The following is a 24,512-nucleotide window of genomic DNA, read 5'->3' on the forward strand; positions in this document are numbered from 1 at the left end:
TTTAATAAAAGTGTGTGGAAATGATTTTAGTTTAATTTTGAAATATTATAATACATGTTACAAATAAACAGCCTTTTATACAATTTGGAATAAGGCCCATTATATAATTGAAATTAATAATAGAACCCGGGCAGCCCGATTATGCAAACCCCCACTTTTTGATAATGTATTAATTAGTGAATTTATTTATATAAATATATAAGGATTCAACATATTTTAAGAAGATATGTAAGCTAAATATATATAAGAAAGTTAAAATTTAACGTTCTTTTTATTTATAGGTTAAATTAATATAAGAGAATAAATAACAATTTCTATTTTATTAAGAGAAAAGGCCGCGCTTTAAATTTTCTTACCTCTTTTTTTTAGTAAACTTATATAAATATTATAAACTTACGTTTTATTTTTCAAGCCCAGTCATTTATTTTTAATGATAAAGGTTTTATTTCATAATTTAAAAAATATATTTAGTAAATAAAAACGCCATTTATTATAAACTTATAATTATTTAACTATCTTAATAGTTATAATCAAGGTAAAAATTTCCGTTAATTATTATTTAACACCGTGGGGGCGGTAAATATTATTATTTTTAAAAATAGTTTTTAAGCAAAGTACAAATATTTGCTTCCTCCGCCCCAAAAAAAAATTATTATTATATAAAATATAAAAAGTAAAAAGCGGGTTAACGCGAATAATACGCTTAAACCAATATAAATTTACTTATTTATACTTTTGTAAATTAATTTAAAAGTGTTATATAATAAACGTTAGCGTAAAAGTCGTGCCTGTTAAAAAACCTTGCAAATAACGTAATTATTAATATATAAAGTATATAAATAATCCTGTTTAATATTTAATCCGAAGATTATTAAAGATTAAATAAGAATATACGGTATTAATAAACGAGGGATAATAACGTTTTAATAAATATTGTAATAAACGGGGCAGGGTATAATATATATAATATATATAATATTAAAGGGTATTAATTCTCCCTAAGTAAAAAGAATTTAATTTGGATGTTTATTTCACCTTATACGGTTATACTTTATTTTTATTTTTATATGTTAAAATATAATATACGTAATATACGGGGTGTGGGGGCATATTTTATACGTATAAGCAAATATTTATTCCAGTTTGAAATTATTAAAATATAATGCAATTTAACGAAAATTTAAACCACTTTAATTTGACTAAAGATAAAAAATATATTTCAAACGTGGGTTTAAAACGGGAATTAACTTGTTTAAATTTATCACAGTTATTATATTATTATTATTATTATTATTATTATTATTATTATTATTATTATTATTATTATTATTATTATTATTATTATTATTATTATTATTATTATTAACGTTGCGTACCCCCTGTTCGGCACCCCCCCTGTTCGGCACCCTGAAAATCTAACAACGAAATGCCTACTTTTATAAGCTGATTTAAATATAAAATTATCAACGGACAAAAATACAATCGTTTTCACGCTTCTCCGGTTCATTAACCTCTTCTTCATCAGCTAAAGGTTCCAAATTTTCTATATCCTTTTCCTGCAATCCAATAATGTTCTGTTTGTTAACCAAAAGCTCGTTTGGATCCGGAACCACCCTCCTCCTTTTAACCGGCCGTATTGCCTCCAGTTGTGCTTCCAATAAGCTGATTTTTTGCTGGGCGCTAGCCAAAAGGGTATCTTTAGCTTCGAAGCTTTTTTGGACTTTTGCAAATAAAAGACGTGAAGTAGCGTTGGTTTTGTTGGATTGGGAAAGTTTTTGCAGTTGAAATCGGACATCTCGGGTCGTTTTAGGGGTTTTCCAAATAAGTAAAGACGGGTCGTTAATTTTTTGGGCTGGGCTTTCCGGTGTTTTATCCCTTTGCAAACCGTTGTTTTTATCTTTTATAACGTTGGCATTGCTATTTTCTAACAAAAAAGGGCTTAAAAGTGGTTTAACCAAGTTTACCGGCCATAACCCCGTTGTACGCCAACCAGATTGAATGGTTTTTGCTATAAATGCTTTTAATCTGGCTTTTCGATAACAAAGTAGGAAATTTCGTTTTCCAATAATTGTTGAACAGCAAAATTGGCTAACAAATCCAAGTTGACGTCGATAAGCTTCTTTTAACGGCCCAAAAACCGATAAATCCAATGGTTGGAGAACGTGTGACGAATGAGGGGGTAAATATAGGAGTTGAATATTGTTTTGCAAGCAAAGAAGCATAAATTCGTCCGTTATATGTGATCCATGGCCATCCAAAACTAATAACCGCTTTTCAGGGGTTAAAGGTTGGGTATACGGAATAAACACTTTTTTTAACCATTCGATAGCCGTTTCGTTATTTGTCCACCCGTTTTCGGTTGCGTGAAATTTCCAATTATCGAAAAGGCTTAAATCCGTCGGAAACCATTGTTGTTGTACGTTTTTTCCCTTAAATATAACAAGGGGAGGGAGGGCAACGCCCGTAGCCGATATACATTCGATTATAGTCGTCCAACCCCGCGTTCCGGGCTCTTTCCGTTGCAACGGCCGGATCCCGTTAAGCCCTAATACCAGGCCGTTAGATCCTTTACCTTCCATTATACCGGTTTCGTCCATATTCCAACGGTTTTCCGGTTTAATAGCGTTAATAACCGGGTTCGTAATATAAAGCCACCAAGATTTAATTACCTCCGTAGTAGCGCCATTAACCCGGGCGTTATCTATTCGACGGGGCCTTTGGGTCTTAAGGATTGGATAACGAGCCAAAAAACGAGTTATCCAACGTTTTCCAAGGCCTTTTGTCTCTCCGGCGGCTTGAAGAATTCGTTCGGCAAAAAAGCGTAATTCTTGATGCGTTGGCGGAAGCCCTAAAGCTGTTTGGGTAAGTACCCAATCAGCCAAATGCTTTTCCTGTTCCGTAGAAAGCCTTTGAAAAGGGCTTTGTGCTTTTTTATAAGCTTGAGAACCTTTAAGTCGACTTTGAAGTGTAGACCTAGGTATTCCCCATTTTCGGGAGGTTTTTGCAATTGGATTGCCATTATTGACGTCGTTAATTGCAGATATAAGCTGTTTTTCAGTATATTGCTTCATTGGAAAATGGAGAATCAAGATTAGAAAAAAGTAAATCCAAAAGTGAAAGATTCATCGAGATATTTATAATAGAAGTTGGAGGATAAAAATAAAAGTGTTGTTATTTTTGGGTGCCGAACAGGGGGGGTGCCGAACAGGGGGTACGCAACGTTATTATTATTATTATTATTATTATTATTATTATTATTATTATTATTATTATTATTATTATTATTATTATTATTATTATTATTATTATTATTAGCTCGCTTTAAATTAAAAGCCTAACAAATAATCGCGAGCAATTTAAAATTGCCGTTTTTACATTCGTTGGTTAAATATTTAAAAATTTCAACATTATTTCCCCGGTTATAATTGCGAGGATTTAAGACTGCAACACTTATATAAAATTTAAGAAGAAATTATATATTATATTATATCGAGTTTTAATTGGGGAAACCTTTTAATAATATAAATAGTCGACCAACGCCGCGTCCGAAAAGAATAATAGCAAATACCAAAGCCCGTCGATTTGTTCAATTTTATTACGGATGTATATTGGAATTTACAATCGGAAAAAATCCTGTCCCATCGTAGCAAGAATTCCCGCTATACCCATATTATAAATCCAGGAGTCTCTTTACCGAGGATGGCACTTGGGATAAAGGCCGCAGTCGAAGGACAAACAAGGATTGTAATTACGTCTTTTCAATGAATTTCCAATCACGCCCTTAACACAGTTTAATTGTATTAAAAGATCCTCTTCTTATGGGTGATATATTTCTTTCTCTGCATTTAATATGCAACTCGTTGATATATATATCCTCTGTGCCGGCAACCCACCCGGCCAAACAGAACCTGCACCTTCATCACTCCAATTCGAGGCACTTTAGCTAAAATAGTAGCTCTTGCCCGGAGACTGTGCATTCATTACAGCTATCCAATTATCAACGTTCTCCGGAGTTGGGATGCCGGGCCCTATACGGGCAGAAGCGTAAAAAGTATAACCCGTGGGCGTATTCATCTCTTCAATAATTCTGCAGCCGTGGTTTACCTGAGCACTAACAATTCTCTCTCCGTGGGGGAAATGAGCTGTGCCTGAAAGCCTTATATATTTTCTTTGTGCAGAAGGTCCATTTGGACCTTCAGAAACGGGGTAAAAGATAACCTCGCAGCCATATATATTCCTTACAGCGAAAATTGGAAGTGCCAGGTATGTAGCCACGAAGGCAGAGGCGAATCCGAATTGCATGGTGATTATTTATAAAACTGGAAACAAAATTGTTTTTGCAGAATATAAAACATAAAAATATAAGCTGGACAAATAAAGGTAAATAATGCTAGTAGCAGGTGGCGAAAAGAATGGATTAAAAACTTAATAAAGTAGGAGCGTATTCCAATTTATATACAGAAAGTAATCGGGGCTAAACTTTAATATTTTGTTTTATTGCATGGAATAAGAAGCCTATTATATAATTTTAAGTGGTATGATTTATACGATTAAATTTGGCCCGGATTACCCGATCATGCAAAGCCCCCGCTTAAAGCGAAGGGCCTCTAACAGCTAATAATAAAATATATTCCAGGGACTTTACTATTAGTAGTATAATAAACTGTATAAATAATAAAAGCTGTAGCTATATTGGAATAAAAATACTTAGGCTGTTGTGAACATATGGAATTTAATTTTACCGGAGATTTATTAATTATTTATATTTGTTGTAGTTGTAAAATATTTTCCTTTATATTACCATTAAAAAATCTTTTTCAACCTGGGTATTCTTTGCAAAAAAGCATTTATTCGAACATATTACGTAAATAGTAAATAAATTTACTTATACCGCTATATGTTTAACTTGTATTATTTTTCGCCTTGATTAAAATATACGGGTTAAACTGCTGGTTCTTTGTCCTTTTGCTTAAACAAATATAATAATTTTGAAAAAGTCCTTAAAAAGAAAAATATATTTGCGGCTAATTCACCCCTTTACAATCAGGGCACAAAAAATTATAAATTTTTAATCGGTTAATTTTAATAATAATAATAGTTCAGAAAATGTAAATCGGTAACGTGTAATATATTAACCTTTTTATATTTTGTACACTTGTTTGCATCGTTGATATAAAAAATCCACTGCGCAAAATAAAGGGAGTTAAACCCCTTAATAAAAATTTCGACAACATTATATATTATAATGCAGAAAATGTCAGGATGAACTTGCTTTAACTACAAGGAATTTAATCCAGAAATCGATTCCACCTTTTGTGGTTTTACTAATTTTAATTTCGCTCTGTTAAAGCATAATGCGAAAATTGTAAGGGCGGTTTAATTAAAACGCGGTAAGAAGGGCATATTCAAGTTCAATGTAATATAATGTGGTTTAGCATAAATTTGGGGCAACCTGACTTGATTCAGACCAGAAGAAGGACCGACTAAGGCTGCGTCTAAAAACGGAAATTTGGGGGTGCCTTAATCCATCGCAGATATTCTGCTGACTGGACCATAACTGGAGGCCTTATAAAAGATTGCGGATGCTATTTAAAGGTTTCCTTTTTTCTTGTGGGTTGGAAATTTGGGGATTTCAAAACTACCTCCCCGAGTATTATTCGGAGCATTTATATAAATTTCAAAAAAAAAAAAAAAGAAAATCGAATAATTTATAATACCGATTCCCAATTGGCCCGCATTCCTGTTAAAATCTTGTTCCTAAAATCACCTCTTCAATGGTATAAATAGTTTAACAACGCCGCTACCGTTCGAAAAAAAAACAATCCAAAAATGCAAAGGTGCTTCGATCTTTTCGGTCATATCATGGATGTGTACCGGAAACCACAAATGGGTGAACTATTGTCCCAGCGTAGCACGAAATCCTTTCATACCCATCCCATCGGACTTGCGCACAGGTTGGCATCCAGGAATGTCCCTAATAAGGATTGTGCGCTTGGGATTAACGCTACGGTCGAAGAACAACCAAGGGTTGAAGTCAGGTCCTATCAGTAACCTTCAGATTACGCCTCAATACAGATAAGCAGCATTAAAAGATCTTGTTGTCATGGGTCATGTATGTTTGTAGGTAGGGAGTGACTGGTTCGGTTTGTTTTGCGGGGTAGATGGTTGGCATGAATCATTTTAGGCTCGTGAGAATAAGACTTAAAGCACCGTTGTAAAGTGTTAGAAAGTACAATTCTCTGTCCAGAAAAGTGAATATGGGAATACGGAAAAGGCAAATATTATGGTAGATACAGACACTTACCCAGTTAGCTATCTTGGTCAGTCGATAGCTAGCTGTTGTCAAGTGACACAATCTCCGGTTCATACCTACCAGTCTTATCCATAGGCTTGCAAGTAAAGCGCTCCTTGTGCTTTCACTGCCGTAGGTCGAGTGAGCAACTCGAACTTATTGGGTTCTACAGCAGTGCAAACTGTCGTTGGGCAGCTTCACGCATGCCTGTAATTAATTGTAACTAGTTTGTCCAGAGAACGCATATTTGAGAAGCTCTAACCAGTTAGATTGATTCAAGGGGGCTGTATGGACTTGGATAATTGCCACATTGCATCCATTGCTTTGATGCCATTTGGCTAGCCCTCGTGTAAAGCAAAGGCTTTTTGTCACTGTTTCAGGAGACGGCGTACAGGTTTATGCACTTTCGGGCATCGTTACGCGCATTGAGGGAGATTGCTTTGTGCGACAAACATTGTTTTTGTAACACAACGATTCTTTTGTACACTGATTGATTGTCCGGTTAACAGCCAAAGATTCTGCTCCAAGCATTTCCCACTATGGATTCCAATATGGCCAAGTCACAAAGGAAGTGAGTGAGAAACAACATTGACTTTGGAGGGGCACTCAGCCCTATAAAAAGACGGCGTTTCCCTGTTGAACGTTTGTTTGTATCGTCCATACTCGAACAATCATTCCTCTACACACGACCACACAGTCATCACTACCTGTCATCTACACCAAGATTGCGACAACGAACTCGCCAGCTTCTTCAACATGTGCAAGATACGCAGAGAACATCTGGACTGCAGCCACTATGTGGACAATTACGAATTCTGCACTCACAGAAAGGTCGATTTCCACACTGGCTTGATGTCCCCCTGCCGAACAATGAGAGAAAATGACATCATCAATGTCTACAACGTTCCGGGATACTGCCCAGGTGACTGCTGGTACTGGGCAGCCATCAACAAGGGCTGGAGGTGCCATGTTTGCCATTTCGGGAATGTCCAAGGCTATATATGCAACAGACCTAGATGTGGTCATCAATGTTGCCACGCGTGTGCGGTGAGCATGTTGCGGTGCTGCGGACAAAATTGCGGCCGTGCCATCCAACGTGGCAGAGTGTGTACTTGCGGACACCGGTCTTGCTCCAGATGCACCACTATTCTTCATGGGTGAAGACGACTTTCTATGGCCTCGGTGGCTGGTAGAATCCGGAACCCGCGGTGAGGTTGCCTGCCGGTGCATGGGCGGAGAACTTTGGGAGAGTTGCTACTCGGAAAACGCAGTAGAGAAGAACTGCTTCTAGCTAGGCTGGACTAGAGATTTTACCCACTCTTTATACTGCATTGGCCAGGAATTTTACGGTCCCATTGCAAATTCCACCGTCGGTGAAGCTTTGATGCTACTCCTCCTGGCGCAAGTGCTGATGAACATGTTCCCGTGGACGCCAAGTCATTTTGATGCCTGCAGTAGGTCTTTTAAGTGTTTTGGGATTTATCAGGACAAATTACCAGGAGTTGTCGATATTTTTGAAGTCATCAAGGTCCATCTAGACCTGTCGAAAGCTTCCTGGTCCACGAAAAGTCAACAGGAGAGCAGTAATGGGCATAACAGAAGTAATTGTCAATCATTCAAATGGTAGCATTGTCAAATCCTTGAAACTTTATGGTGGATGAAGGAAGGTGTCCGAACACACGTAACGCACGTTTAGCAACACGGACAATTGCAAGTTAGATGGCAGCACCTACAACAAGAAACCGTGCAAGAGCTTGAGTGGGCTCGTGATTGTTCCCATTGTTAACCCCGCAGTCAGGGCTGCAGTAAATCAGACTCGGGGAGAAAGGGTTTGTTTCTGTGGATAAAATACGCTTTCGGAATAGTCGCATCGCTAGTTGAGTGTTGTTGGCGTCGAAAGTGAATTAAATCCAAATAGAGTGATTTCTGTGACGATTGCCTGTATTTTACTAGATCGCGAGTTTTTGGATGTTGAAAAGACGACAGCTGAAAACAAATCGGAATGTATTTTCACAGGTGCGGGGAACTGTTGAAGATAACGTACGTACCTTAGTTGCCTCAACTGACTCCCTTGCCCCCCTAGGTAGGTAAGGTAGGTAGGTAGGTAGGTACCTACCTACCTATGTAGTGACGGTTCCCCGGAATAACGTCGATTCGACGTAAATGATTTTGATATCAGTTCTTCACAATTGGGTTCTTCATGGACAATTTTGATGCATTCATCGTGTCACAAAGCTAGATATGATGGATTTTCAGTTTTACATATACACGAATGCTCGTACGATTATGATCATGCAATTTGGACGAGGGATTGATCAATCATTGTTTTGTGAGCGGCACTGGCGGTACAGTGTCATTTTCCCCACATAATTAAGTTTATACTACCGGTATAATCCTTGAGGTTCACATTCGTCGTACGTAGGAACTCAGCTGGCCAAACGAAACACGGTTGGAACGTGCTTGAAAAAGGTTTGGGGCCTGCAGATCAAATCCAACTCGAGCACAGTATTAATATTCTTTTTTTTGTTTCCCCCAATAAGCGGCCTAGTCACTTGCGTAATGCACCTCATATTGATGATGACTTGACCAATCTCAGGTGCTCATTCGTAGTATGTATTCGGCGCCGTTACCGCTTTTTCATGCATCAAAGGTCACAGCCGGTGTGGAGGCAAAATGGACGGAGAATGAGGGGAAGTAGAGAAGAAACCACGTACAGAAAGAAGTAAAGAGCGGGAAAAACTTGTTATACACTCGAGGTCTAAAATCGAACACGCAAACTTTGACCGGTAAAGTTAACCTTACTAGAGGTCAACGGTCAGACTGGGCGATTTTAGCCCTGGCGTGTAGTAGAGCATCTGCCACCTGCTCTCGCAAAAGAATCCTTATTTTGTCTACGATACCTGCGATGGCTACTTCAATTGAAGAGCGATATGATGATTGCCCAATGCAAAGAATACCATCTGAAGAAGATGAGCAAGACTTTGAAGAACTCGACGAACTGATTCAGCAAAGGTCACCCGAGGAACTAAACATACTCGGGTTACTACTGCTAACATGTCCTAGTCTCGGACTCCAAGTTTACTGGTTTTTACTCCAATCAAGCGGCACGGTACGTATCATGTACATTTCTTTGCCTCATCGTTGAGATTTGTACTAACTAAAACGGCTAGCCCTATCTGCGGTCGCTTGGTATAGATGGTGCCAGCATTTCTATAATCTGGGCGCTTGGCCCTATATTCGGCGCCTTTGTCCAGCCCGTCCTCGGCAATCTGAGCGATGAAATCCAAAACCCTCTTTGCAGGCGTAAGCCTTTTATGATTGGAGGCTCGATCATCGTGATTCTCTCCACCTTTGCCATGGCCCACGCTCAAGAGCTCACCGCACGATTCGTCCCTGAGTCCCTGGCCCATCCATGGCAGCCACGCGCTCTGGCGGTCGTTTGCCTCGTCATAATCCTCTTCGCCCTCAGCGCATATTCAATCGGCGTGCGGGCCATCGTGGTGGACAATTGCCCATCGAACCAGCAGTTTGCCGCCGCTGCTTGGTCCATGCGGTGGAATGTATTGGGCTCGGCAGCGCTCTCGTCGGTTGGGTTTATCTCCGTTACTCGCTATCCGGAAACCGATCCTGCGATAACGTTTCGTACCCTCGCCTACGTCGCCGCTGTATGCTCCTCCGCCACTGTCGGTGTGGTTTGCTGGTTCGCCCCGCGCGAAATCACTCCCCGTCTCCGCCCCCAGGAATCTGGAATCGGAAAGGTTTTGAGCATGTGTGCTCCAGGTACACTGGTGCGAAGATGGCGTCGCTTGCCGCCAATAACTAATAAAGTGTGCAATATCCAACTTTTGGGGTGGTGTGGCTGGTTCCCTATGCTATATTACATGTCTACGTAAGTCTCCTGATCCCTTTTGCAGGGTCTGAGGAAGCTAATAATAACATATCCTTTCAGTTACGCTTACGAAACAGGTAAATTCCCTCATATCTTTCGCAACTTTCCTACCCCCTCCGACTAGTCTTCTGTGCAGAAAGAAACTGACAGCAATCCAATTCTAGCAATATTCGAAATGTCCTCCGTCCAAGCCTGGCAGCGCGGACTGACTACCAAATCTGTAGAGGCCCAGGCAAAGTCCTACCCCCTCTACGCATCTCTCTTCTTCTCCTTCGGCACCCTCTTCTCAACCCTCCTCCTGACCCTCCTCAACGCCAGATCTTCTCCCAAAATCACCCTCCCTCGCATCTGGTTCCTGTCCCAACTTGTCGCCACGGCCTCCCTCCTCCTCACTTTCCTTTTGTGCTCCACACACGCCTCCCTGGCTCTCATATCCCTCATGGGCGTCACATGGACCGTGACGATGTGGGTTCCTTTTGCGCTGATCAACGCCGAGCTTGCCGAGCTGCGTTCCGGCGTGGCCGGCGTGCAAGGCCTGCACAACATGGCCGTGTCACTCCCGCAGATCGTGAGCGCGCTGGTTTGCGCTGCTGTGCTTGGGGGTCTGCATCTGGTTGGTGTAGAAAACGGCGCCGTGTGGCTTTTGAGACTGGCTGCTGTGCCGGTTGCGTGGTCGGCGTGGCTGATCTGGCAGCTGGACGACGCGTGAAGGGCTTTGGCGCTGGGCGGGGGCAGCGGCTTTCAAGATCTCAAGCAGGCACTGCTCGCCAATAAAAGCTTAGTTTCATATCTCATGGCCTACGAAAGGCTGACTTTAACCATATGAAATTTTTCAATCATAGAAAGCTATTTCGCATCGTCGTCTAGCCCGCTGTTGCCTGGGGTTCCCAAGTCTCAAACAGACATGGGCTAGGAGTTGTGAATGACATTTTCAACATGCTGGGATCACCAAACAGCACTGTGCTATAAACGGCCCTTTCATCTGAATCAAGTACATCCAGGTACCTTGCTGCTATCAAAGCGGTCTGCGTGCATGCTTGACATTTTGACCACGTGCAGCAGCTCACTGCGATGGAGAGTAATGGCGAATAGGCTTGTTCTAAATATAAGGAGATGCGATTTTGCGAAGTATAATCAATTAGAAGGGTTTAACCTGTTTTATTCTTGAGAGGCATAAAATATATGGCCATAACCTTTGGCAGTAAGATTGCTTAATGCATTATATTTACAGCGAACCTTTTCGCAAAGTAAAATACTTTGAAAATGTGAAACTTGAGTGCAAAGAATTGGAAATGCATTTTTAACAAATGGAACATATTTACCAAACTATGGGTTGATGGGTTGCATGCGAGTGAAACTTATGCTGTAAACAGTTTAACGAAGCAAATTTGAACATCAAAGTTTTAACCTTTTTTTTTTTTTTTTTTTCTCAATTTAAACAAAGTAACTTTTGTAGATTATATATAAGTCAGCATTTTCCTTTGTAATCGGGCACTAGACACGGTTAGCTTGATTAATCAAACCTGGTCAAATTTGCGATATGAAAACATACTTAGTTGAAGATTTTACGTCTCGGCAAAATATTTATTGTAAATATGAAAATTCCCATGTTTTTTTGCAAACCAACCAATAATAAGGACGGTCATATCCGAATTCTATTATAGTGGCGTGGGTAAAAATGTCTCACTTCGCACAGTAGAGCAGTGGTCTGGGCTTCGTGGTCATTCCAGACTGTAGTAATACTGCTGGCGAGAGAATACCTAAATTTAAGTATTTGAAGAGCCGTGCGAACAGTCAAATAAGTGACAGCCCACGCATAAACGTAAGGTACTAGGGGAGGGATTTTTTTCGCCTGCTCCCGTGGTATGTGAACATTTCCGTATCGGCAAATCCGTGTCCAGGATACAAGGTGTTGGGAGTTTACAGACTGGAAAATATCTAATACATAAAGCAAAGGCCCCGTTGATTATTGTGCACAAACTTTTCAAATACCAGCTCACCAGTCATTTATTATACAGTATTGCTTATTACCTCCTTCAAGGTTAAAACCTATTTTTTTTTTAAACCTATTTTCCAAGTAGACGTTTCGCCATGCAGCTCGGAACCACCGCTGTTGCTGTTGCCTTACTTGCTTTGCAAGTTAGCGCCGACTTGGTAAAGCGCGCTCCACCAAATACCGCCCCACAAGCTAGCGCCTCATCCGATGATGAGCTCTTTTTTGATTCGTGCCTCGTCAGGATCAAAGACCGAGGCAGTGGTAACAGCCTTGATAGATATTGGTCCCACTTACATCATCATGCTACACCCGGCGGAAACGTCGTTATCGATAAGATGCCTAGGTACCGGTTTGTCATCAAAACGAGCGAGGATTGCAACTATTTCAAGGTTTTGGAATACGAAGTGGGAGACGATACTCGATGGCGCAAGGATACATGGGAGGTTGAAATTTCACCAGATCTGGTAAATCCGCGCCTGAACCATATACCTAAAAAGCCTCGCGTTCCACCGGCTACAGCCCTCGACCCGAAGCGCGATTTTGATGCCTGCTCAGTTAGGATCAAAAAACGATTTGGTCGTGATCACTTGTATCCTGATTATTGGAGCTCTTCGATTAATTTTGGTGTACCCGGCGGAAACACCATTATTGATCGTCGCCCTGATTATTATTTTAAAGTCAAAACGAGCAAGGATTGTCAATCTTTTAAAGTTGTGGAACACCAGCTCGGAATGCCATATGCACAGAGAGAAGATAAATGGACCATTGAAGTCAAGCCAATTGTGGCATTTGACACCTTTCCCCGTACAAGGGCACCCGCCCGGGCCCAGTAGGTGGACTTGGAGTCTGTCCAACGGCAAACAACCCTCGGAAGGTTAATTATTGGCCTAGGAAAACATGATCACACACAGGGAAAGTCAACAGCGGTGCCTAGAAAATCATCATATATGCACAAGAGAAACTAGAGTCAACACGCTTACACGGTGCATATCTGGTTTCTTTCAAAAGTTATCATGCAACTACAAAACAACCAGGGCTTTGGGTCATATTGGCTTTTGATTGTAGGCTTAGACTATTTGCTTAATGTTTTTTTTTTCACTTGCTTTTTCACCTGCTCTTTTGATTCTTTTAGTTTTCTATTCTGTCAGATTGTAATGCTTTGCGTTACTTACCTTTGGTCGGCTCGATAAAGCTAGCTAGATAGATAGAATTCCGCATTTGCAATAGAACCATACCGTCCATACGCCTCACTCCGTAACTCCATAAAAAGCCCAGGTGATATGCTATCGTAAATTGTTTTCGGTGGCTTACTACAATAGCTTTGTCGCAACCTCCGTCAAATGGTTTACACCGCGAATCCACTTCACCTCACTAACGACTCGTTTTATTACTTTCGTTGACATGAACCAGCAGAAACGCAGGCATGGATATTTGCATCGCCGAGTACTAAGAAAGATTGCCCATCGAGCGGGATGTAGTTTCATGTCAAAGTTGTGGGCAGTACCGGTTTGCTTGGTGTCATGACTGGCGATTAAAACATACTCTCTGACAGCGGTATATGCACGTGTTTCAAGGTCGAGCACAATAGGGCACCTCCTGCAGGAAGGCCATTCGTTCGGTTGTGTCGAAATCATAACCAGCGTGCTCTATGCTGCGCCCGAATCTTAGTAGTCGGGAACTGACATATTGGGACAGGACGATGCAAGGATCACATTCAGGACGAACCAACCTGAAGTCATATATCGTGGACTCGTGGTCAGCTTCTAATTTCTTTTTAAAAGTCTGCAAAACTGCCCAACAGGGCCCTCGCCCAGCGGTCCAGACGTTGGGCGATGGTATATGCCACCTGTAGTAGCATTGTCTGCTAGAAGATCTGGGCGCTGGCGGGTTGGTGCAAAAATTGTAACCAGAAGTAGTCGTAGGGGTGGACAAGTGTTTTGGGCTGCTTGATAGGTCAAGCAGGAGGATTTTCGCTCGCTGTATCCACTCAAACTTGAGTCTGCTTTGCCTTTGTCACAACAGAATGCCACACTGCGGATTATATTGATTGAGGATATAAGAAAACAGACAATGGCAACACAGAGAGTCGTACCTTATACACAAACAAACGTGAATATAACCATAAAAAATAGTTTCGTGAAGAGAATTTGGATGTTTACCCATTTTGGCCCTAACGAAGAACGTGTTATCACCCTCAGTCCTCCTCATGAAGCTCACCATTGCCGTTATCCCTATGGGCGTTGCGAGGATAATGCAACAAGCTCATCACGGGGCTCGTACCTTGGCCAGCCTCGGAGATGTTTTGTTAGCCAAACTACCACCCAAAGCAGCAGTATAAGCCAGGTTCCAGGTCAGACTCTGCCCGCTCAAGTATGAGCTATTCACCGTCTGCGCCCTCATGAACCGATAACTCTCCTCCGCCCCGGCCTGATCCGCAATGGCGAGGTTCACGTAAACATGCCCGACAAAGCCACCTCCGGTGAGGTCCCCCGTCTTGTTGCCGGCAAAGTACTGGTCCCACTCCTGGCGCACAAACTTGGCCCGCCGCACGTAGGCGCTGCTGGGCACAATGGGCAGCATGTGGATGCCCTCGATAAAGGACACCTGGTCCCCAAAATAGGTGGTGTGGTTCGCCTTGCGGTCGAATAGGATCCCCACCGCCCGGTTGCCGATGAACTCGGGCGGCTGCACGTCGTTGTCGTCCGCCATCAAAAAGTATGACTGCAGGCTCCGGGCGTTAACGGCCAGCTGGAGGTTGCCGCGGGCTTCGGTGCGAGCGTCGCCCGTCGCACGACCCCACATCTTTATGGCGTACGTCGAAAAGGCATCTTCGGCCGAGGACTCCTGATCCTTGCCGTCGGGAGCCTCGATCACACCACGCGCCCAGCTGTGGCCGTGGAACCAGTCGAAGGAGCGTGAAAAGGGAAAGTATGGGTCATCGGTTGATGGGTTTGACCAATCCCGGATGAGGTTGTTGACCCAAATCTTGTTCACAGAACCGTTCCTGTTCAGCCATGAAGGGTCGAAATGTGCAATGATGGCAGCTGTGTAAACATAATATCCATAATGAAAGTTGTGATCGTTGTAGAAAGTGTTACCAAAGTCTGCGGAAGTGTCGCTGTTGTTGTATGAGGCTGAAGACACAAGGCCTTTCCAAACATTATCATAGAATAGCGGGTTAGGCTCCAGGTTTCCAACGTATCTGTCAAATGCTGCTTCGAGTTTTTTAAGAGCACCGGCCGTGTAGTTGCTAACTCCGGCAATGTCGTTCACGGCATAAAGCGCCCTCGCATACTTGGAGAAGGCAATCCCAGCATAGTATTTTGATGTGAGATTTGTGAGCTCCATAATGTCTCCTGCAAGCTCTGATTTCCCAGCATCCACAATGGCGGCCTTGGCTTCGCGCGAGACGGTGCCTCCAGTGGCGTTTCTTGACCCCACGGATCCAAGTCTTGGGGACCACGGGTCAAAGCCAATATTCGTTGGAAGGTCCGGCTCTACCATGGTAAAAGCTTCGGCAAAATATGCCGTCGCAATGCCCTTTGTGGTGCTGGCTAGCGTGACGTTTGTAATGCCCTCGGCAGTTCTCTTATCGAAGGACTTGACGTGATGCGGGAGGGCAAACATGAGAAGTCGACGATTTTGGACACCGGCCTTTTTCCAGCTTAGCGTATAAGTACCGGTGCTGCCTGAAACCGATCCTGAGATATTTGCGCCCACCGGATATGCCCCAGCTGCTCTGTTAAACACCTGAATGCCATATTCCGAATGAGGGTTCTTGGCAACTTGGACCGTCCCGGAAAAGTTGCCGGGACCCGCGAGTGTTCCATTTTTGATCATGTTCAAATCCGGCCTGTTGGAGCCACTGTCCGGCGTCATGTAGACCAGCCAGTGTGTCCCGTCACCTATTCGGACGCTCCATCCATAAACGGCGGCACCGAGCCCGTCTGAGTAGATTTGTATGCATTGAATCCCGACAAACCCAGATTCGGATTGGATGAGCACTCTAGAACGGTTGTACACACCCGTGACGAAAGCCATGCCCTGCACAAGGGGAAACGAGACGACTGGCTTGGCCTTTTTGCTGGGGGCTAGGTGAACATTGACGGAGAAGGCGGTCAAGCCGTCCGTCGTCAAGATGGTGCCATTCTGCAGCTCCTGGGCCGAGAGAGCAATGGATTGCCGAAACGGAGGGTCTTCGAACGATTGGACCGGACTTCCCTGCCCGTAGATGAAGTGACTTCGATCCGTGTGAGACACGGACAAGCCGTGACCTTGCTTCGTCGTGTATTTGGACCACCACACCGAGTAGGGGTGCGTCCATGTCGCATTGTCCTGATTGTTCGCAAAGAAGTTTGCGTAAAACTTGTTGGTCTGCAGCGGGCCTTTTTGGCTCACCCCTACCGGCTTCTGAGGGTGGTCTTCTCGGAACGGTACGTTGATTGGTTTACTGTGGGATAGGACGCCGAAGACGTCTATGGAACCATTTCTGGTCGAGTTTGGAGATGCAAAAGGACCGGGACCACGCGGGGCTGCATCTGTCACCGCATCTTGTCCTTGTGACAATGCCACTCGAATCAGTCCAAAGGTTATCACGAAAAAGTAGCTAAGCATTGCTGTGAATTTAGCCGATCAAAAAAAAAGTCGCAGTCGACAGGCATAAAGACCCCATTTCTATGCGGCCTAAGAATACAAAATTCACCATGACAATGTTCGGATTATTTCCTGGCAGACAGAGAAGATGACAACTTCCAAAATATTTTAAGGTTTTTGTTTACGGTTTCGGGAACGATGGCACAGTGCGATGTGTACCCGTCAACCTGGAGAATGTCTGAATAGGGAAACGCCGCTAGACCCGCAAAAGGATTTTCCTTGGACTAACTTTAGACCGAGTCTGCGTCGCCAAAACTGAATTTCTGAATAAGATTATTCGCACGACAGGATGCTATGTGAGAGTTTTTTTTTTTTTTTTTTTTGCGCTTTATCGATGAATGGACCCATGTGGACTTCTCAAGCAGGATCGCATGACTTTTGGCCCACAGCACGCATGCTTCCAATGTTCTTTGAGTCGTCACGGGGAAGTTGAACCACATATAAACTCTTCCCCCAGCCCACAAACCCAACACAAAGCTAAGACACGTACAAGGTAAATATCAAAAAAGAGGATGCTAAGAATATGAGTCTGAGTGGCGCTTCTTGGTGATTTGTTTTGTGTATTTTCAAACATCTCCATTTCGACACCACGGGGTAAACAGCCTTCAATTAGGGCCTGAAATAAAGACCTTGCAAAAGGCCTAGAATTAGATCGCATTGAAACATTGAAACGTTATTAAAACGACTGTCCTATTTACACGTGACCAGCAGAGCTATAATACACAATAGATGCCATTCACACATGGTCTTTTTATCACCATGCATATCAACAATGATTTAATTGGGTACCTGGATGCAATTATATAAAGCTTGCGATGCCGCTTAATTATCCTGATAACCAGTCTTTGTTTATCGACCACAAGTTCTCCTGCCTCCTATCCATCTTCCTATCTGTTCTGGAAACAGAAAATTCCCTTTTACCATAAAACCTCAAGTTGACGCCAAAAACCAATCATCCAGCACAAAATGCGCCTCCAATCCGTCTTTTCCGTCTTTTTCGCCTGCGGCGTCATCGCCAGCCCTATTCTAGAAAAGAGAGACTGCATTCACATCCGCCCGCGCTCTCCGCTCCCTTTGCCACAGCCCAGAGGGTCGACAGCAAGCTGCACTCAATATTGCTTGGACACTGGAACTTTTGGGGGAGAGGAACTCTGCACCAAGTCCCCGGCAACCTGCAGAGCCGTATGCCTCCAGGCAGGTTTCACAGATGAATAATCACAGCGCTGGGACAAACCGATGTGGGGGCCTTTGGGGGGGGGGGGGGGGGGGGGGGGGGGGGGGGCTTATTTCCAAATGGGCTCTTTAATTTTTTGATGGATACGGCAAAGGAAATGGCAGTGCCATCGTTTACTTTTACTATCTCCATTAAACACCACCCTAAACCTCCCTCTCTTGGGAGATGATTACTTCTTGGATGATTTCAGTGACTGCGGAGGGACTTTCAACGGGTTTGGATGATGGCTTCGGGGGAGCATCTCCGGTTGTGACAGCAGAGCACACAACCACCATGCCGAGGTTTTCACGTGTGGTCATGCCTTCCTACCACGCTATAACTCAGATCCTGTTGGCCCCTCATAGCTCGTGCTGTGGAAGCAGTCTCAGGCTTTCAAAAGGTACCTAGGTAGGTGAGTAGGGAGGTAGTAAACTAGATATCAGGGCGGGATAAATCTTAGTGTCTCCGTCTGTATTAATACTGGGTCCGACTTACAAGCGACTGTTAGACTATTGAAAGTGGCCTCTCGATAAAAACGCCCAAAACGAAGATGATTGTGGCCGCGACAGTCCAAATAAGCTAACCCCAAACAAGAAGAAGAAACCGCAACCACAAAATTCATTTCCTCCTCCATGACATTCAGGCGAAAACAAAAGAAAGAAGAAACTGTGACCGCAAAAGTTTCACTCCGGGACACCACACATACGGCGCAGCTGGTCATTGGTTTGTGCGAATTGACCGAAAAACTGATTAAAGTTGTTCTGGACACCATCAAACATGTCGGACATAGCCCCTGTATACTTCGAGTTCTCCATGTCGTAGGTGATCCGAGTAATTTGTTCCGCGATTTGACCTTGGATGTCGTCGGAAGTACCGACCGAGGAGGGGCCGATGTCGCCGACGTCGTTGGTGATCATGGACTCGCTCTCCCGGATGGCCCGAAGGAAATCTTGGAATCGCTGGTTGGACTTTTTCTTGCCAACAACCATGGTGCCCTCAACATCCTGGATTTCGCACAGGACAGCTGCTTGCTCATCAAGGTTGCCCACGCAATTCCTGTCGCCAGCCAGAAAACAGCATCCTCGGTGTCGTGTTGCAGAAACTACCATACTAATCGCTGGACACAAACCCAGAGGTACTGTCTTCGGCGATACACAAGACGACCTACACAACGTCTGCTTCCCGTCCTTGGTACGTGTCCACAATGTGGACACACACATCTAGGTAATCGGAATGGGCCGAGCGAAGGGCTTCTTGAAGACGTGTCTGGTTGTCGCGGTAAAGCGTAACAAAAGCTGATCCATGCTGGAATGCCAGCAGCCAGATGCTGCATGGCGATTTTCCGACGGTGATGGTTTGTTTGTCGCTGTATCGCGACTTTTCACGTCTGATTGACAGAGGATGGGGCCGGGGGCGTTATATATATAAAAAAGGGAACCTCTCTGCTGAGCAATCGTATCCAGCCCAGTGGTGATGTGTCCAGGGACAAGAGTCAAACCTTGCACCAACCTTGTGATCTTCTCATCGTGCGAGTGAACTCTCTGAGGGATATTGTAGCTGGTAAGAAGGAGGGTTCGCGGCCGTAAAGTGTCACACGAATCTTGTGCCAAGTGCGTTTCTGCGTGGTAGACGCGCGGATGTGCTCGGGGATCATGTTCAATTCGTCGGAGGAGACATGGGTTTGATCGATCTTGATGTCGCGGGGAAAGCAGCCGCAGATGCGATCTTGGGCTGGGAGATCAGACGCCTCTTGTGACAAGACCGACTCAAAGACGAAGCCATCAGAGAGACGTCATTGATACATGAGAGGGTGAGTCGAAGTAGAATTTGCCACCTTGTGGGTTGATCTATCACTCATGAGCTTCAACGAAGCTGCCATATCTTTGGAGCTTCCAGTGCCGAGGAAGTATCCATTGATCAAGAAGAGGAGGACATTTTTGTTGTGCCTTGTACATTTGGTCGTTACTCCATTGCTGAAGTTTCTTCCCCATAGCTGATCCAGTTCATCCGACATGCTGAACAATAGACTGGGTGGACAGGATCAGGGCAAGGAAACACTGAAATGGAAGGGGCTTAAAATGGAAAACAGACATGTTACATACCTACCCATTGACACTGAGTCTTCCGACTGATGAAAGGTTTCGACATGAACCGACAGCGAAGGGGTACTTGTTCGGACTGTGGCTTTAATGCCGAATGTTAGCAGGTGTGGATTGGAAACGTTGTGTGGGCTTGGTGACAGGAAAGTCCGAAAGAAGCAATGGAAGAGGCTTGTATGGAGGAGTTGCAGGCCCAAGGCAAACAGGGCACCAACTTATTTCGATTGGCTCGGAAGCGAGTTGTACCGACCTCGGAGGAACCAAAGACGATCCGAAACCTGAAAGAACGAGTGATGGACTAGTGACAAAGGAGCAGGTGGAGACCTGTCTGGCTCTCTCGCAAGCCGACAGAGGTCAGCACGTGATTATACACACGTTGCATCCATAAACAACAACAGACTAAAAGAATTTGGAAGAATCAATTCGAATCCGCAAACTACCACCTGGCGAGCACTGGACTGAACTCTGAGAAAAAGAGGAAACCAGATTTTGTTGCTCCTGGCGCTTGCGTCGTTCATGGCAGATGAAATGGCAGAGTTGTCAAGGGTCGCCGCAAGTCTTAGTAGGTAAGAGCAGTAACTTTTTGTATTTTGGAACAGTCGACATCTTGTCTCTGATATTACAATTTGGTACAAGATCCAGTTTGGACAGCTGCTATGTGATTCACCGAAGCCTGTCGTAGCCGGCCAGAGACGCTCTCAATCGCATCGAGCAACTGTTGGGGAACGCTGATGAAGGGACAGTGTCCAGCCTTGACTGTGGCAGTAATACACTCAGGTCCAAGCTGTGCAGCCATCTGTTGCTGAATCGGCAGCGGCACAGCGTTATCTTCAGAGCAAAAGACAAAGCCACACTTGACACCGTTTGACCAAGGCTCGTGGCTGGACGGGCTGGAGAACAGCTTGAGGGAAGTATGTGTCATATCCTTGCAAGCTCTTCTTTGTGTAGGGTCATCCAAATCGTTGAAAGCCACCTGCGGCAATAGCGCGGTATTAGCTAGCACGCGATCCTCCTGGAAAATTTTGAACAAACGTGCAGAATGGGTTAGCGAATCAGCTGATTTACCGTCAAGAAGACAAAATTAAACACAAACGGAGGAAGGCGCGGCCAAAACTTATTGAGAAAGCTTACCAATACCTCCATCCAATCAAAAGGCCGTCCGCCTATCATGTCAAGCAATGAACTACCCCTCGGTACCATGAAAGCAGTGACGTAAACGACTCCAGCCACATTCTCCACGCCCTCGACGGCATTGCTCGCGACCAAACCGCCAGCACTGTGGCAGAGCAGCAGCGCATCGCGGTTCTCCTTTGCCAGGCGCGCTAGCACGTCGCGGACGGCGGCAACATCATCCTCGAGGCTTTTGAGCGGCAGCTCCGTGCCACCGACCGTGGGGAGGGGCACATAAATGACATTGTAGCTGGCGGCCTCTAGCGTCTCAATGAAGCGATCCCAAGCCACACGTGTGTGCCAAGCGCCCGGAACGATGACAATTGTTGTATTATTTGACATGGTTTTTGAAGTAGGTTTTTCTTTTTTTTTGTAATGGATTTATTTGGACTTGTTGTCAATGGGGTAAGACAATTCCGCTTGAGTAAGGCGATTGGCGCATCTATGAATAGATCCAGGTCCCCTAGCTGATGTTGACCTTTCTTCTTCTCCCAAGCGGAGGAGGCGCACAGTATGCAGGGGAGTCAGGTCTGGACTTGACAAGGCGAGGAGTAAGGTCAGGTATGTTGCAGTAGTTCAGGACCAGAAAAGGTAAATCAACCTGGCGTGAATATGGGAAAGCTTGTTTTATAAGCATGGCCAGCCTCAGTCCCTCTTCGTGCCGCTGCACCCATTTGCTTCCTGAGATATGACTGGGCAAATGTCATTTGCGACGATTGCCGGCACTAGGCGAGAAAAGAATCCACATCTAACAAATCATTTCTCCTCCGTAGGGAGGATTTGTTTCTTCGTCAACCACACAAGCCAAGAAGGGAGGCAAACTGTGATACAGAAGCAATCTTGGCTCCTGCCACTGGTTCGGCAAGGCCCCCTGAACAATCAAAAAGCAAGTAGAGCTCAGCTCTGACAAGCCCACACAGCGCTGCAGCTGACTATGGTCCACATCATTAACTTACCGGAGCTCAAGGCCCGCTGAAAGAAAACCCCCAGGCAGCTGGAACACCATTCCTAGGTAGCCAGGGCAGGATACTCCATACCCTCAAACACCACACAGTACAGCCAAATTACGGTCATTTAAAGAAGCAACCGAGGTGGCCCCCATCCGGGGTCTACTTTGCCTGATATCAAGGACGATCAACCCCTTCGCCACTGGTATGGAAGATTTGACAAAACAAACCGCGGGGAAACCGTTTAGAATTATCGATATCATCGATACATTGTCGATCTCGCCTGGCTGATCGGGCCTGGCTCAATTGCATTTCTGAATCTGCCACAGGGAAATCCCGACTTGCGTTTACCAGAGATATCAGGCCGCCAGTGTACCTCGTGATCAACCGAACACCAGGTCCTACAAGCTTCTTCAAAGTCAAAACCATGCCATCTCTTTTTCGCAGATACGATGAGGCCGTGGCGAGAGAAGAGTATATGCAGCACTTGAAAGATGTTGCAGCAACGCAAAATCTTTCAGAAGACACCAGGCAGCGGACATTGGGCTTGACAATAGCCTTCACCGTCTTTGCGACCGTTGTCGTTGCCTTGCGTTTCCTTGCCCGCAGGAGGCAAGGGGCAGCCATCTTGGTGGACGACTGGCTGACTGTGGTTTGTCTGTTGTTGCTGTTTGGCAACATGGCCATTAACATTTCCCGTGAGATATCCCCTTTTCCTCCTCATTTCTTTGTGACTCTTTGTGCAAGGCAAACCAAATGACTAACAGCGAACTAACATTTTCATATCACTAGTCATCAACATTGGCGTTGGCTTGCACACAGGCTCTCTGACATACGACCAGCTGGCCGCCATGAACAAAGCACTTATCGGCGCAGAGATCCTCTACTTCACAGGCGTTAACATGTTCAAGATCTCTCTGCTGTTTCTACTTATCCGCATCTTCCCGATTACGACCGTTCGAAAGTGGGCCTTCATCCTTGGCGGCATCTCTACGGCGTGGAACGTCGCATGCATCTTCTGCGCCATCTTCCAGTGCCTGCCCCAGGAGAAGCTGTGGAAGCCATGGCTCCAAGGCGGCTGCATTGACCTGTTCCTGACGCAGCTGTGCGTCAGTGTACCTGTCATTCTGTTGGATATTTGTATCCTCCTGCTGCCGCTGCCCCAAGTCTGGAGGCTCAACATGAACAGGACGCAAAAGGTGTTTTTGACCATCATCTTCCTGCTCGGATCCTATGTTGTATTTACGAGCATTTACCGCTTCGTCATCTTCTTGGGTTACCACAATGACGACAATTCATGCAAGTACTCCTCCTTTCAGAAACAAATGAACGCTTTGAGTTGAACTAACAACATTTACAACAGACACACTGGGAGACGGTATTGCTTGGAACATTATCGAGATCAGCAGCGGCATAATATCCGGCTGCCTACCCACCCTCGGACCCCTGGCACGGCCCATCTTCAAAGGCCTCACGAGCATCACGAGCATGAAGTCCAAGTACGGCAGGCCATCAAACGCCGGCTATTCCAAGGATGCCCGCTGCAACACCGACGTCGCCACTGGCGGCCACGGCAGTACCAATCGACACACCAGGAACCAGAGCAGCTTTGGTCTGACTGCGTCGTCGTCCAACGCACACTTTGGTTCTGGAGACATGTTTGTGGCGCAAGCGGACGATCACTTAGAGCTCGACGACATTAGCTCACACATCCGAGGCGCCAGTGGCGATGAGTACCATAGGAGTCTGGAGTATGGCCTGTCGGAGCCAAACAGTAGAAAGGACTCCCAGGTTGACTGGGTTATTCACGAGATAGACGAGGGTGGGAGTAGTGAGGGTCATCACACCAGTACAAAGTGAGCCAAACCGCGACATAGCAGGCAATAAATAGCCTTGCTCCCGTTTGACGATAATGAGTAATTGTAGCATTGTATAACGATTTTATGTTCCTCCTTTCCCGTTGATTGCCATTCTTCGATTTACTCAGTAGCGTGCAGTGACTGTTTTGCTTTCGACGATCGATCGCCCTTTCAATGACTGACAATGTTCAACCACTTGCAATAAGAACAAACCGGAGCAAACACTCATCGAATTGCTGATATTTGTTTTCTGCTGTTCTTGCGAGGCGTTTTGAAGCTGCTGATTGTATCCCCAGGCTGTCACAGTGCTACAAAATTGAGAAGATGCCACTGTACCGAAAGCGGTGCTGCTGTTACAAACTACGGAGATAGCGCTGTCTCACTCCAATACAGG

The 24,512-nt window shown here is 44.7% G+C and overlaps 7 protein-coding genes across 7 annotated transcripts; 3 read left to right on the forward strand and 4 right to left on the reverse strand.

Annotated features, from left to right (window-relative positions):
- Positions 1-7,048: 7,048 nt before the first annotated feature.
- Positions 7,049-7,453, forward strand: PgNI_06664 (uncharacterized protein; the record flags this gene model as incomplete). Its single annotated transcript, XM_031126685.1, has 1 exon — positions 7,049-7,453. The coding sequence occupies one exon, from the start codon at positions 7,049-7,051 to the stop codon at positions 7,451-7,453; it is 405 nt and encodes a 134-aa protein (XP_030981883.1).
- A 153-nt stretch (positions 7,454-7,606) lies between these two features.
- On the reverse strand, positions 7,607-8,202 carry PgNI_06665 (uncharacterized protein). The gene is made up of 2 exons (XM_031126686.1): positions 8,026-8,202; positions 7,607-7,846 (listed from the first exon to the last, which is right to left on the reverse strand). Exons 1-2 carry the CDS (start codon positions 8,161-8,163, stop codon positions 7,775-7,777), a joined length of 210 nt encoding a protein of 69 aa, XP_030981882.1. The 5' UTR covers positions 8,164-8,202; the 3' UTR covers positions 7,607-7,774.
- An 861-nt stretch (positions 8,203-9,063) lies between these two features.
- PgNI_06666 (uncharacterized protein) lies at positions 9,064-11,000 on the forward strand. The gene is made up of 4 exons (XM_031126687.1): positions 9,064-9,401; positions 9,463-10,181; positions 10,242-10,258; positions 10,346-11,000. Exons 1-4 carry the CDS (start codon positions 9,198-9,200, stop codon positions 10,888-10,890), a joined length of 1,485 nt encoding a protein of 494 aa, XP_030981887.1. The 5' UTR covers positions 9,064-9,197; the 3' UTR covers positions 10,891-11,000.
- Positions 11,001-14,442: 3,442 nt separating this feature from the next.
- On the reverse strand, positions 14,443-16,791 carry PgNI_06667 (uncharacterized protein; the record flags this gene model as incomplete). The annotated part of the gene is made up of 1 exon (XM_031126688.1): positions 14,443-16,791. The coding sequence occupies one exon, from the start codon at positions 16,789-16,791 to the stop codon at positions 14,443-14,445; it is 2,349 nt and encodes a 782-aa protein (XP_030981885.1).
- Positions 16,792-18,726: 1,935 nt separating this feature from the next.
- On the reverse strand, positions 18,727-19,032 carry PgNI_06668 (uncharacterized protein; the record flags this gene model as incomplete). The annotated part of the gene is made up of 1 exon (XM_031126689.1): positions 18,727-19,032. The coding sequence occupies one exon, from the start codon at positions 19,030-19,032 to the stop codon at positions 18,727-18,729; it is 306 nt and encodes a 101-aa protein (XP_030982568.1).
- Positions 19,033-20,761: 1,729 nt separating this feature from the next.
- On the reverse strand, positions 20,762-21,654 carry PgNI_06669 (uncharacterized protein; the record flags this gene model as incomplete). Its single annotated transcript, XM_031126690.1, has 2 exons — positions 20,762-21,154; positions 21,274-21,654. 2 exons carry the CDS (start codon positions 21,652-21,654, stop codon positions 20,762-20,764), a joined length of 774 nt encoding a protein of 257 aa, XP_030982567.1.
- On the forward strand, positions 21,388-24,119 carry PgNI_06670 (uncharacterized protein; the record flags this gene model as incomplete). Its single annotated transcript, XM_031126691.1, has 6 exons — positions 21,388-21,664; positions 21,832-21,903; positions 22,086-22,198; positions 22,280-22,957; positions 23,052-23,534; positions 23,623-24,119. Exons 4-6 carry the CDS (start codon positions 22,687-22,689, stop codon positions 24,117-24,119), a joined length of 1,251 nt encoding a protein of 416 aa, XP_030983229.1. The 5' UTR covers positions 21,388-21,664; positions 21,832-21,903; positions 22,086-22,198; positions 22,280-22,686.
- Positions 24,120-24,512: the final 393 nt, after the last annotated feature.

The sequence above is a fragment of the Pyricularia grisea genome, chromosome I (assembly GCF_004355905.1).
Source record: "Pyricularia grisea strain NI907 chromosome I, whole genome shotgun sequence".
NCBI classification, from domain to species: Eukaryota; Fungi; Ascomycota; class Sordariomycetes; order Magnaporthales; family Pyriculariaceae; genus Pyricularia; species Pyricularia grisea.